The sequence below is a fragment of the Podarcis melisellensis genome (genome assembly GCF_964234715.1).
Source record: "Podarcis melisellensis genome assembly, chromosome: 13".
In the NCBI taxonomy this organism is placed as follows: domain Eukaryota; kingdom Metazoa; phylum Chordata; class Lepidosauria; order Squamata; family Lacertidae; genus Podarcis; species Podarcis melisellensis.
The window spans coordinates 32,665,925-32,680,279 of NC_138545.1; the positions used below are offsets into that span (position 1 = coordinate 32,665,925).

The 14,355-nt window shown below is 47.4% G+C and overlaps 1 protein-coding gene across 6 annotated transcripts in view; it reads right to left on the minus strand.

The window, feature by feature from the left end:
- The window catches only part of ARHGAP23 (Rho GTPase activating protein 23), a 170,181-nt gene that overhangs the window by 40,817 nt on the left and 115,009 nt on the right, over positions 1 to 14,355 (minus strand). For 5 of the 6 annotated variants that reach the window (XM_081885547.1, XM_081885544.1, XM_081885545.1 and 2 more), the window contains exons 4-7: positions 12,934 to 13,026; positions 11,572 to 11,650; positions 6,924 to 6,978; positions 1,350 to 2,952 (exon numbers count right to left, since the gene is read on the minus strand). In XM_081885547.1, the coding sequence (XP_081741673.1) occupies positions 1,350 to 2,952; positions 6,924 to 6,978; positions 11,572 to 11,650; positions 12,934 to 13,026 (1,830 nt within the window). Of the gene's footprint in view, positions 1 to 1,349; positions 2,953 to 6,923; positions 6,979 to 8,944; positions 9,066 to 11,571; positions 11,651 to 12,933; positions 13,027 to 14,355 lie in introns of those variants that run through there. The other variant, XM_081885548.1, reaches the window with a different exon arrangement.

Genomic DNA, 14,355 nt, shown 5'->3' on the forward strand with positions numbered 1-14,355 from the left:
TCCTACTACTGTGAAGACAGCCTTACATACCGAGGGAAGGAGAACTTACACAGGTAAAAAGCAAAAGCCTCTATGAGCAGACACTGCTCTTTAAGAAGGGGATATTGTTGGGTCCAATTGCCTGCTCCACAGTGGGAAGCCCAGGCTATTTCTGAACACCAGCTCAGAGGGGCCCCCTACTGCCACAACGCCATTCGCAGACTGGCATCCCCGGAGGGTGCGGCCTCTTGACAGTGAACAGAGCCAGCTGGGAGGGACCCAAGCTGGGGGAACGAAATGTTAATACAAGGGAAGGAAGCAGACTCTCCTTCACCCCGTTCCTTGCCCCTTCCAAGGACTGTTGCGTTATTGTGGGCCCCTTTTCTGTATTAAGTTCCTGTTTCACACACTGATGTGCCAATAGCAGTTTCACAGCACAGCATAGCTAGGACTGGGAGTTTTGCAATTAAAAGCCTGGGACCTGCAGGAAAATATCCATTACTGGGAATTACTCACACAACACAACACAACTGTCTGCGGCCGTGTGGTGCCCTAGAATACAAACGACACCTAAACACACACACCCTGACCCCGAAGTATTAAAGAGAGTTGGTGCCTTACAGGCTATGTACTCTGTGGACTCCAAGACTCCAATGCATGTGGCTGCCTAACGGATTCACATATTTTCGCAAGCCTCCAGCTTGTAAATATAAATTGGTTGTGAAAAGGAATCTTAATGGTGGGGAGGCAAAAACGACAGTAACTAGTTGCCAGGTAGAAGAAAACAGCACCAAGGAAGTCGGGGGTGGTGGGTGGGGAAGAGAACAGCGCCTTCTGGCCTAAGGACAGCTCACAGCTGTACTAACACAGGTTTTCCTCCTGCTTTGTCAGCAGCACAAATAGCAGACAGTCTGATGCTAAGATGGTGTGAGCCCTATTAATCTACCTTGCTTAGAGACTGTGCTATGCTACATTGCAGCATAGACAAACCCTTCCTGCCTACTTGCTCCTCAGCATCTAACCAACAGGCTGAGTTCTGGGGAGTGGGGTCCGGGGGGGGGGGTTCATTCACACTTCAGAATCACAGAAAGGAATTCAGAGATTCAGATCCTGCTTTCTGCTGCCTAGTGTGAACTGCTCACCACCTCTTTGCCACTAAGGGAGATTTCGTTCGGAATGAGGAAACAGAATGGATAATCAGCTGAGAGAGGGCAAACACCAGTCCAAGGATATGATGAATACTCCTCAGATGACTTCATCCAAAACTTCAGACTTGCCCTGCCATTTTTGCACTAGGGAAAACTCTGCAGTAACTCTACTCTGGTCCAGAGCCTCTTCCCAAAGTACAGCAACCTGCACTCTCTACTTACCAATAAATGGAATGGACGCTAGGGAATCCTCTGGCGTAGCCAATGGGGCCACTCCCCGCTTGTTCTCTTTACCGGCTGCCAGCGCCGGCGGAGGGGGATCGCAAATATCTGTTTCCTTCATGTCATCCGGGAAGACAAAGTTCATCTGTCTCGCAGGAGGAGGCATTTTGCGTCCAGTTGGGGGCTTTTGCCGGAGAACCACCTCGTCCTTCCTTTCCTCGGCCTCGGGCTGCAACCGTTCCGTAGGCTGAGGTGGAGAAGCCCGCTCCAGAGGCCTCGTGCCGTTCTCTTGCTTGGCTGGTCTTTGGTCCATAGGGATTTCTGGGCTACTGCCCAAGGGAGGGTCCGGGCAAGGAGCAGAGGCACTTGGGAGCACGGCAGTGGGCAAAGGCCTTTCGACGTAAGGGGGCGTCGAGTGGTTTCCTTGCCTTTGGGAAATATTAATGGTCGGAAGGTCACCAAAAGTAGCATCCCGGAACGACAGGGCATGGAGCAAGCCAGTCCTGCGCTGGAACGAAGGGCTGTAGCTCCGGTAACCAATATACCCAGAGTCATTGATGCTCTGGAGGTTGGGTTGGGAAGGGTGTTTCTGAACATGTGCAGGAGGCGGATCCCTGGAAGAGGCAGAAGGGATATAGGAACCTGGGTGGCTAGGCTGGGCTCGATTAACTTGCCCGTGCCGGTAAAACCTGTCCGGTGACCACATACACCTCTCATATCTAGGAGAAATCAAAGCACCTTGTTCAAGAGCTTCCAAGGATTGCCCGTATTTCACCAGGTAGTTATCCGATCGAGCTCGGTAACTCCAGCTATCGTGTGCAGAGGACTGGATTAAAGTGTCTTGAGAAGCACTGTGAGGCCAGCCCCGGGAGGCTGGGGCATCCCCCAGCCGGTCTTGCGAGACGCTCCGGTAGCGAGGCGGCATGGCGCAGTGGCGCTCCTCCGAAGAGCTTCGCCGCGGCACTTGGCTCGAGATCCAGTTGGACAAGGCCTGTTGGCATTCTAGGCGGCTGACAGATTTGGGGCCAGTTCCGGCACAGTCCCGGGAGGGCCGGCCCTCGCGGGGAGCATCCTTCAACCCGCCATGAGCGCGGTGGTCGGGGAGTTGTTTAGGGGGTCCGTAGCAGGCGTGGTTGGGCATAGAGGGAGCAGGGGGGGCACAGTACCTCTCGGGCAAGGGGGAGGCTATAGAACCCGGGCAACTGCTGTTGGAGTAGCGGGAAAAGGAGCCAGAAGCTGGGATGGGCCTTGTGACAGGCACCCTCGGGGTCATTCCATACTGGACCTCCTCTGTGCGGTGGGCGGGGCTGGAATGGTTGCTACTGAAGTTCTGTGCGGACTCAGCCCAAGCAGTGGGGGGGATACGCTGGACCGCAGTGCTGCTCAAAGGAGAAGATGGGCCTGAAGACCCCGAATGGTAGGGTTGTCTGTTGTCCACCTGCTGTCCTTGGTACGTCTCAGCTGCTGGGACATCCCGAGGAGAGGCCTTCGACTGGAACGGGTATGTTTTGCGAGGGTAGCAGATGGGTGGTGGCTCAGGGATGCTCTGGGCCCCTCCAGAGTATGGTTCATTGCCCTTTAAGTAGGCATCTTGAGAATATGCCTGAAATGGAAGGGGAAATAGAAAAAAAATGGGTAAGGGCTGGACAGGTAGCTGAGCTATGAAGAGGGAACTGTTTTATGGCAAATGTTTATTGAGCACATAAATTGTTCAGACTGCGGAAGGGATCCACCCAACACTCATGGGAAATGTGCATTTTAGGATAATAAGCAAAACACTAGCACATAGCATGACAAAAGTGTATGATTTTATTGGGCCAAGTTGTTTGTTGTTTACTGTTGTAATGAATGTTTTCTCAAAATGTGTCTTCTGTACCTTGAAAAATAAATAAAAACACGGTTGGTTGGTTGGTTGGTTGGGTGGTTGGTTGGTTGGTTGGTTGTTTTGTGTTTGTTTGTTTTTAAAAGGCAACTGTTTATCTACACAGGCAAACAGGATGCAACATCAAGGAGTTGGACCTTAAATGTGCCCCACTAAACAGAGAAATTTATATATGTGGCTGAGTACACTAGCATTATTATATGGTAAGGGTTAGCAACTGATGGTGTCTTCTCCCTGCCTCCCCCCCCCCCAAGTGTGCTGCCTTGTTCTCCAGCTGCAAACCTAGGAACCTGGAGGGATGTTGGGGCTATAAAAACAGAAATTGCAGGCAGAGTGCTCGTAAGTTTGGCTAATCGCCTCCCAGACCCTTTTCAAAGTAGCCCTCTAGCAAAACCAGATGCTGACCTTACACACATTCCAGAGCCCTGTAGCAAATATTTTTAGAAGAAAAAAGTGATATTCACTCCTTTGTAACACTCTGCACACACACACACACCCTATCAACAGTCCATAGCCCCTCTTTTTTGAGTTTCTCCCCCTCCTTCATAAGCATCATTACTTCGGTTCCCTTGCACTCTTCCACCACTTCCTAAACTACTCTATATTTGCAGCCTCCGTGCCAAACTAGAACCTCTCCCATTTCTAGATGCTTTGAGAGATTCCCCACCAGCAGCAGTCAAAAATAGAAAAAAGAGAGAAAAGACTACTTTGATTATAGCAGCGAATCAGGAGCTGTGACCCTCCAGACATTGCTGGACTAAACCTCCCCTTACCCCTGACTGTTGTCTAAGCTAGCTAGGGGTTGAAGAGAGTTGTCCCTCAACAACATCTGGAGGGCCACAGCTTCCTTGCCCCTAACCTACAGCCATCTTTGCAAATCCACAAGATTCTGTGCAATCACAGCCGTTTCTGCCTATGGTAATAGCAAGGGGGCTTTTAGCCCATATAAGTATTTATACAAAGGATGTATTTGTGCAGGTGTGTATCTCAGCCAAGCCTTTCTTTGTCCCTCCCCACATAACAAACCTGGCTCTTCAAAATCTAGGCATTACATCAGCAAATGAATGCCCACAAAGCTTTATTTGGTGAGGAAACACAAAGATAGGGGTAGGCACCTGGCTTGGGGAGACACAAGCTGACCTCTGACCCAGGACTACGGCCCTCCCCCCCAACCTGCCCTCTTGTTCCACTGGTTGGGCCAGTGAGCTGGCAGTGGTCAGCAAGCTAAAAACCACTGAAGATTGCTTCCTTGCTAGTTCTATGGGTAAGCAATTGGCCAATGGAGACATGGAGTGGGGACCACCAGACAGGACGGTGGCCACCCAAAAGCTGGATCTGAACCTGCTATAAGTGTCCTTGTTAACTTCTAAAGCCGTCTGAGAGGCTGCAGGTAAGAATGTTTACGATTTAGATATAAGAGACTGCACATTTCTTTTATTCCTTCGACCATGCAATGACACAAATATGCCTCTAATGTTAAAGCAGGCTCGCTTTTCTTGAATCACCAGGCTTCCCTGGTGGTTTGAGTTTAAGAAAAGTTGAGAAATAAAAATGGAAGGTTTTCCAGAAACAAAATGAAAGTGGAGAAGCTAGGGATGGGGACTGAATTTGCTATGTCTTAATTTGGGGTGGGGGTGGGGGATTGCAGATATTGGTGTGTCCAAGCATGAAAGAAAAAAGAAAAAACTTATTCTGACTCATGCCCACATCTGAAGCACTGCTAGCTAGGATAGAATCCCAGGATGCAATTTGTGTGCAGAAGGAAAAACAAGCTGCTCCTCACTGAGAGAGGCCTTGCCAGAGTCAAACAGAGATGGGTGGGAAGGGTAAAGAGAAAGAGCTCCCATTATTCCCCTTCACCATTTCAAGCATATATGGATTCCCCTTTTCTTCACCCTCCCACCTTAAACCTTTGCTAGGGCGCCTTCACTAGAATCTACGCCTGGACACCAAGCTAAGGACCCAAAGGTTCATAGCTGCTCCTGGCCCAGCCCTCCTGTCACACTGGAATCCTGCCTCTGTTAGAAGAAACCACATTTCTGGCCAAGGTCTCGCCAAGATCCAAAAAAGGAGCTATGTCTGAAACAAAGCCTCGGCTGAAAGGAGTAGCGAGAGCCTCCTTGTTAAGGCAGCCGATGACAAGAGTGAAAGAAAAGAAAATAATAGAATAAAAAAGAAGAGTGTTACTGTGGGCCATACATGTTTTTCATCAGCTGCTAGAGAACAGTTTGCCTGGCGCTAGCAAAACCCTTCTCCCCCATCCCCTGCCAAACTTCAGGCACTGTGGCAAAGAAGGCAAAATCCATTTGCCTTCTACTTGGAGCAGGGATGACATGCCACCCTCTTGCCACTTAGCTAAAAATCAGGACATTTTTGCCTGCCAAAGAAACTCTGCTCCATTTTTCAGGCCAATAGATCTGGCCAAAGATACCCACAATGTTTATTTTTAATAGTGACAGAATGCACACAATATAAAATTACTACCTTTGCTTCCTTCGCCGCTGTGTTTATAGTCCTGTATCTTTTGTTGCTCTCTCTTTTCTCTCTCCTCTCTTCAAAAAAGACCAGTCCTCCCTTCCCCTGGGAATCTCTGACGTCCAAGCTAATATTTCCTCTCTTTCTCAATCTTTCCTTTTAAGTTTTGCTTTTTTTAAAAGAGAGAGAGAGAGAGAGAACTGGGGGACGTCCTGATGTGGGAGGGATATAGAGAGCCGAGAGAATTCCTTTCCGTGCATCCTGTCAAGAGTCACTCTGTAGCCCAGGGTTCTCCCATTGGCTGGCCCAGCCGGCTTTCGCACCACAGGAATGCTGACACACCCCTGTGAGGCACCAGGGCAGAGGGAAACCCACACAAAGGTTCCTTTGCTGTACGAGATGTGGAAAAAGCAAAAGCAACTTCGGGTGGCCGGCTCCTTACACCTCAGCTGAGAGTAACTGCCTCTGTGGCTGTGATCCTTTGCGACAAACTTTGTAAGAGAGCTGCTCAGCACAATTCCTAAGTTGCCCTGGGCCAATTCTGGAGGTCACCAAGAACCAACAGCATCCATGTTCCTACATCAGCATTGTTGTCTTTCCAGCATAATTCAAAGTGCTGCTTTGAGCCTGTAATGCCCTAAAAGGCTTGGGCCTTGCACACTTCAGACTGAGGATGTTCAATTTACAGCTGGCAAGCTTTATCAATTTTCTCTCTCTTTCTCCTTCTCTCTCCCTCTCTTTCTCTCTCTCTCTCTCTCTCACACACACTTTTCCAAAAATTTAATCAAGAAAATTTTGTTCATATGTATAATGAAAAGTGCAGGATGGGGTGTTTTTAATTACAGCCATACCTTGGATTCTGTACGTCCTGGAACTCGGACGTTTTGGCTCCCGAATGCTGCAAACCTGGAAGCAATAGTTCCAGTTTGTGATCATTCTTTGTGAACGGATTGGAGCTTGCTGCAGCCAATCAGAAGCCCTAATTTGGTTTCTGAACGTTTTGGAAGTCGAATGGACTTCTGGAACAGATTCCATTCGACTTCCAAGGTACAACTGTACCGTGAGAATAAAATGATCCACACTTTAGTAACACAGGCTCTTTTGGTTTTCTGTGCTGAGTTCCTTAATCAACATGGGGACATTTCAGCAAGTCCAAGCTGCTCTTCATGCAGCTCAGCAAAAACCACCACCAGGAGAACATCCAGTAAGACACTCACCAGCTGTAGAATATCCTCATCTTTGGGCATGATGGAGAGCTCCAAAGCATCTTCACTGCAATGAGGAGACAGAATTTTGCAAAAGGAAAAAACAAACAAACACAGTTTAGTGACGAATAGGAATTAAATGTATTCAAACCACCCGACCTGACTCCTAAAGTAGGTGGAAGAAAACCACCAAGCATTAAAAGCTTCCTGAAACAGGGCTGCCTTCAGATGTCTACAAAAAAAACCATATAGTCGTTAAACTCTTTGACATCTGCCAGGAGGGTGCTCCACAGGGTAGAGGTGACTACTGAAAAGGCATTCTGTCTGGTTCCCTGTAATTTCACTATTTGCAGTGAAGGAACCACCAGAAGGCCCTTGGAGCTGGACCTCAGTGTTCAGGCTGAACGATGGGGATAGAGATGCTCCCTCAGATATAAAGGGCTGAAGCCGTTTAGGGCTTGTCTGAATGTGCTTGCCTAAACACAAATGTTTTTAGCAGGCACTGAGAAGTGAAAATGCCCAATGCCATGGGTTGGGGTGGGGTGGAAAAGGAAGCCACACCAGGGGGCACCTCTAGCCACCCCCTCATCAAACTGGAAAGCTAATTTTAAATTTATTTATTTATTTATTTATTTATTGCTGTGTGTTTGATGAAACTTTAAGTCCCATCCTCAAGACTAAATACTCTCAGGAATCCTAACAATTAAAAGCAAGATAATCAACAAAACAAATTTGATTTTAAACAGCAGACATTTAAAAAAACCAACAGAACACAGGATTAGAACCAAGGCAGCAGATTGAAACCAATTTTGGCTCATGTTTTAAAAAGCAGCTGAGAAAGTGGAAAGGTCTTTGGTGCAAAGATAGGAGCACCAAACAAGCCTTCCATAAATGCGGTGCCACCACCGAAAAGGCCTTCCTGGTGGTTGCTAAAAGCCTGACTTCAGAAAGGGGAAACACCCAGAGAAAGGCTTCCAATGATGTTTTTAATGCACAGATGAGGAGGAAGGTGGTCCTAACCTAAACTGTAAAGCAAGGACAGGGAACCTGGTGGCCTCCTGGTTGTGTTGGACTGAAACTCCCATAATCGCCATCCATTGGCCATACTGGCTGAGGCTGATGGGAGCTGCACACAAGTGACATCTGGGGGGGAGGCACATGTTCCCCGTCTCTGCTGTAAAGAAGCTGCTTCACGCCATGTCAGAAGAGCAACCCGTCAAGGCCAACGGCAGACTCAGCAGCAGCCCCTCAAGTCACAAAAGTTGTTTCCTAGCCCTGCCATGTGACGTCTTTCCACGGGAAATGCCAGGGGCTGAGTCTCTGCCCTGATGACTCTTTGACATCACATCTCATGTTTCTTTTACTAGAAGTTACCAGGGGGATGTGCGGGGGGGCAGACATGAGTCAGCAACAGTCACATGCCCTCCACAATATCTTGTTAGATCCTCAGGCCTAGTAACTCCAAAGCTGAGGTGAAATCAAACACAAGGATCTCCCGGCTCACAGCTCAACACTGCAACAACCTTCCGCGACCCATTATACTACAACAGACACCCCCAGTCTGACATCCTGCAGATGTTTTGAACTATAACTCCCACAGCTGTGCTGGCTGGGGCTGAGGAGAGCAGCGGTCTAAAACATCTGGAGGGCAAGGCCACACTACAAACTATTTCTTCAGTGAGTAGTCCAGAATAATTAATAGCTGTTTAATCAATCTAATGCATTGGCAAGATTGCCTCTTTCCGTGAACCACTGAGGCCTGGCCAGGCTCGTCCTAGTTTTGCCCATTTTAAGCTTTGTTCTTCGCGCGCACACACCCAGTTAATTATTTTCCCTCCCCTTTACCTCAGGTGGAAAAAGACGGCCATTCCTTTCCCTCAGAGATGGGGGGAAATATTTCCAAAATTTCAGGCGTCAGACCTAGATTTCATGGCAGCCAGGCTTTCAGAAATTTTCCAGTTCCTCACCCCCCCCCCCTCCAATTCGCTCCCAGACAACAGAGAAGAGGGCCTCAAGCCAAAAACTTTTCTTACCAAACTTTTCTTGTAAGGCTTGCAAGTCATCTGACGGGCAACCTTTATGATTGCTTTTTGCAGCTTGTCTGCAGAGTTGTCCTCTCTCTGTGTCTCTCTCTGTTTCCCCCTGGCTAGGTCCCCCCCCTCCACACGCCTTTGATGCTTCTGGGCCAGGCATTTTATATATATAGTTCCTGGCTGGATTGATTTCGTTTTACACGTTCCCTATTCGCTATATTTAGGTCCCCTTCTCAGGTTAGTCTGGCCTCCCCACGTCCCATACGCATTTCTGAAGGCTAATAGACTTCAATGCCACATTACAAAACACAGTGAGGCAGTGCCTCTTATTAGGCCATTTTTTTTCTCTTTGCTTCAGGAACAGGCCAAATTTTAAGTGCTGAATGCAGCGCCTCCCCCTGGTCAGGGGAAGTGATACATTTTCACAAGAGCTGTTTAAGAGAAGTGCCTGTAAACATCATCAGACACAGCTAACTTAAGTCACCTGAGGAACTAGAATCTATAGATTACAAGAACAAAACCAGTGCTTTTTTTTCTTTAAAAAAAATGTTTACGGGTACTCTCATTTTAAGGGACATGGGTGGCGCTGTGGGTAAAACCTCAGTGCCTAGGACTTGCCGATCGTATGGTCGGCGGTTCGAATCCCCGCGGCAGGGTGAGCTCCCGTCTTTCGGTCCCAGCTCCTGCCCACCTAGCAGTTCGAAAGCACTCTTAAGTGCAAGTAGATAAATAGGTACGGCTTTATAGCGGGAAGGTAAATGGCGTTTCTGTATGCTGCGCTGGTGCTGGCTCGCCAGAGCAGCTTCGTCACGCTGGCCACGTCTGCGGACAGCGCTGGCCCCCGACCTCTTAAGTGAGATGGGCGCACAACCCTAGAGTCGGCCACGACTGGCCCGTACGGGCAGGGGTACCTTTACCTTTACTCTCATTTTGACTCCAGAAAATCACCATTTTATAGTTCAAATTGGGAAAAATAAAAAACAGTAAATGGAAAAAAGTACAAAGATTCACAAAATGTTTAGGGGTATGCGTGCCCCTGTGTACCCCCCCCCCCGAAAAAAGCACTGAACAAAACTATACATTATAACAAACATGGGATTTGGATTCCTCGCTCTTTGTGCTGATGTCACCACACCAATTACCCTGCCCATCAACAGCAGGTGCTGAACAGAGTCGAGACAGGGAGATTGAGGGCAAAAATGTCATTTTCATTCGTAGCCCCGTGTAGTTCTGCTCCAAGAATACGCCAGGCAAAAAGTTCTAGAGCAGGGTTCCTATTGTCACTGTACACAGATTATTATTATTTAAGGCATGTCTGACCACAGGCTTACAATCTTGCAAGAAACACAATAGAAAAGAGAAAAGGGAATGCGGAGGAAAGCAAAGAAATTCAGGAACCTAGTTTCCTGGCTGGAATTACCACCAAGGAGCCAAAATGGCTCTGGTTCTGGGAGCCAAAATGGCTGTTGGTCCCAGGTGATGTGGGCTCTGCTGTCTGTCCCTCCCTCTCCCTCAAATGCAGCCCGGTGGAAATGGCTGCTGATGGAAAGAGTTCTGGGAGAGGAGGATTCAAATGGTAGGTTTGTCCCGGAAGGCCCAATGAAGTGGGGCTCATATGGTTATCACCAGACAAACAACATCCCTGTGAAAAAACCAGTTGCAGTGCCAGGGGATATAAAACAGCTGCTGCCCGCCTGACGATCAGAACAAGCGGAGTTGAGGTGGAGAAAGCAGAGAATGTGGCAAACACGACAGACGGATTATAAAGAGCACTACAAGTTGGAGCAATGAAGGCACGTGCTTGGGAAGGGTACTTGGGCAAGACGCCCAAGGCAAAGACACTGGCCCATTTTAAAATCGAATAAAGGAGAGAGACTCATGCGTGTGTGTGTACACTATTAAATCATTTCAGCAACCATCTGAGTTTATAGTACAGAAGCTCACCCAGAGGGCAAAATACCACCCAGGAATTATATGTAAGATCAAAAGAGGACCCCTGAGCTGGATCAGACCAGAGGCCCTTCTATTCCAGCCTTCTTTCCTCACAGTGGCTAACCAGTTTCCACTGAGAAGTCTGAAAAGTAGGAACCGAGCACAGCAGCACCATCCCAATTTGTGATTCCCAAGAACTGGTATTCAGAGGCATACAGTGGTACCTCGGGTTAAGAACTTAATTCGTTCTGGAGGTCTGTTCTTAACCTGAAGCATCACTTTAGCTAATGGGGCCTCCTGCTGCCGCCGCGCTGCCAGAGCACGATTTCTGTTCTCATCCTGAAGCAAAGGTCTTTACCTGAGGTAATATTTCTGGGTTAGCAGAGTCTGTAACCTGAAGCATATATAACCTGAAGCGTATGTAACCTGAGGTACCACTGTACTGCCTTTGACAGTGTTGGTAGAACAGAGCCATCGTGGCTAACATGGAAGAGCAGGTTGTAAATGTGTTAAAATAAATAAAATGGGTGAAGTATCTCAAGCTCTCTCTCCGGCCAAAATACCACCCCCCCCCCCAAAAAAAAAAAACCCCACCACCTGAAACGTTTTGAGAAAGAGAAGAGGTAGCAGTTTCAAAGACCAGCCTGTGTTCCTTGAAATGTCTGTAAGGGGAAAGATGGAGGAGATTAACTTACCAGTTCTGTATGAGGCCGATGACCTGTGAGTAGGTTTTCCCGATGATGCTTTCGCCATTCACTTTGACAAGACGGTCTCCTGCAGAAGAGAACAGGTTAACAGAAAAAGGCCCACCAACACAAAAACGGAAAGGAGGCAAGCAATTCAGGATTTGTTTTGCTTTCTTATAAATCTCACCCTGTATGGAAGGCAAGTGAGGAGGGAGAGGTTTGTTTTTAAAAAGGAAAGATGTCTAAAATACCAAGGGTCTTTGCTGAGGTGACCTGCACCAAGTAAAGCTGGGTTTTGAAACCAGGATTGATTATGAAAAAAATATGCAGGTGAGTCTGAAAGAATGAGGACACCCAATGGGTCCTGGGGGAGTCCCATTTAATTTTTTTTTAAAATATTATTATTATTATTATTATTATTATTATTATTATTATTATTATTATTAATATTATTTATTTATACCCTGCCCATCTGGCTGGGTTTCCCCAACCACTCTGGGCGGCTCCCAACAGAATATTAAAAACACAATAAAACATCAAACATTAAAAACTTCCCTAAACAGGGCTGCATTGAGCAGGAAAGCCTGAGGGGGGTTCTAAGCACATTCAGGCACTTGGAAGTCTCTTAGTGATCAGGAACCCTGTTAAGTTGCAGGGATGTTTAGCCAAAACCAACTTAGGACCTTGCCCCTCAATGCAGGAGGGTTGGGGTGGAGGCAGCATACCCTCCAGGCCCGACAAATTTTGTTCTCCCATGCTTTCAGGCTGAACAGGGCCATGCACAAGACCAAGAAATGGCTCAGGTAAAAGAAAATGGGTAGAATCAGTAAAAAAAACTAGCCAGCCAATGAGAATGGATCTCTGGGTTCTGCTGCAGACATAATCAGGGGGATAACCTAAATTGGGGGGTTGCTGCTATTGATTTAAAATTTTATTATTTTAGATCCCCTTATTATTTGTGTGGAAATTGTTCGGATCAGTTCTGTATTTTTTTATTCTTTAATTTATTGTTTATGACTACTTTTGTTATTTGTAATTGGGTTGTTTTTTTTCATGTCGTAAGTCTCCTTGAGAGTAGTTTGAACTATGGAAAGGTGGCATCCAAATAAAACAATGTACAGTGGTACCTCGGGTTTAGAACTTAGTTCGTTCCAGAGGTCCGATCTTAACCTGAAACTGTTCTTAACCTGAGGTACCACTTTAGCTGATGGGGCCTCCCGCTGCTGCCGCACTGCAATTTCTGTTCTCATCCTGAAGCAAAGTTCTTAACCCAAGGTACTATTTCTGGGTTAGCGGAGTTTGTAACCTGAAGCGTCTGTAACTCGAGGTACCACTATAAGTATGTATTCAAAAAGAAGTCCCTTCTCTCACCTGTTCGGAGGCCAGCCTTGTGTGCTGGCCCATCTTCCTTCACACTTTTCACAAAGATGGTGTCCATGGGTTCCAGACGGTTCCGGGAGGGGCCTTAAGCGATGGAGAGAACGCGAGATAGTGCTTTTGATGTTATTATTTATTAAATCTGGATGCCCGGTAATTCAACAAAATTCTCTAGGCAGCTCATAAAACAATCATATTAATTGCTTATTATAGCAACAGAAACAGCTCGGCGTAAAACCACGCTGAACCAGTGAGAGCATAAGGTTTATTTAAAGCCACTTTAAAGACAGCCAGGTATGCTTTGGCCTGGGTGAATGGAAATGTATTTTGCTCCGTGCTGAAAAGGCCATAAAACAATAGCCAATCTGGTGCTTCTGCTAGTGTATTTCCACTGTGCCAACCTCTAAACCACCTCCCCCTCTTCTTCAGCAGTGAGTCAGCTGTTGGAAGATCATCTGCTACTGGTAGAATGTCTCCAAGCAATCCTCCCTGAGGAGGCTATTCCATAACTACAGTGCCACCACCGAGAAGGCCCTCTTCCTTTGTAGTCATTCACCTCCCTTCTGAAGAGGATCTTCAGGTTTGGGTACGTAGATGTAGGAGGAGAACATCATTTATACGAGCACTTTAAATAAGGAATGCTAGAAATCCTGATGGCTCTCATACTTATTTCCATGGTTTTCTGTGTGAGAGTGGAATCATGCCCACAAGTCCCAGGTGGTTTGGGAAGTTGCCCATGAGACAGATTCACCAGGGAGCTTAGGCCTGACCTATCATGAAAACAGCCATGGCGTGACACAGTCCAAAAGGGTGCACGCTCATATCATCCATGACTACCAGCAGCCCTTGGAGCTGGCTAGAGCACAACCCCCAGTGCCTGCTCCCTTAAGGATGAGACTGAGTGCAGCTCCCAGAAAAGCAAAAATTTTCTATCAAGGATAAAGAGCAGTGATGCGTTCTGACGGCATCAGATTTGCTCAGCTCAAAATCCTGCCTCAAGGCACCGGAGTTGCAGACCTGTCCTTCAACTAGGAAAGGAAGCCAAGAGTGGCATTATTCACTAAGAGCTCAGCTATTTGCAGACTATGCCCCCTTTGAGCTACCGTGGAAGAAATCCTGGGACTGCCCTTCAGACTCCAGTGCCAGGAAACCCCAGTCATTCACCCAAGAATGGAGTCTGGTTCATTAGAACAAGTGAGGCACTTCCCCAAAAATCTCAGCCTGCCCCCATCTGCCTGCCTTCTGATTTGCATCCAGCCCAAGGGGTGGCACCAGTTATCAGTTTCTTCCTCCTTAATCTCATTACTACTCTCCTTGTCAAACTCAGCAAGAAAGGAGGGCAGGTTGGGTGGCAGGGGGACAGACAGAGAAGGCTAGAATTCATTAGCTTTGCCTATCATTGGCTCTGGCTCCATC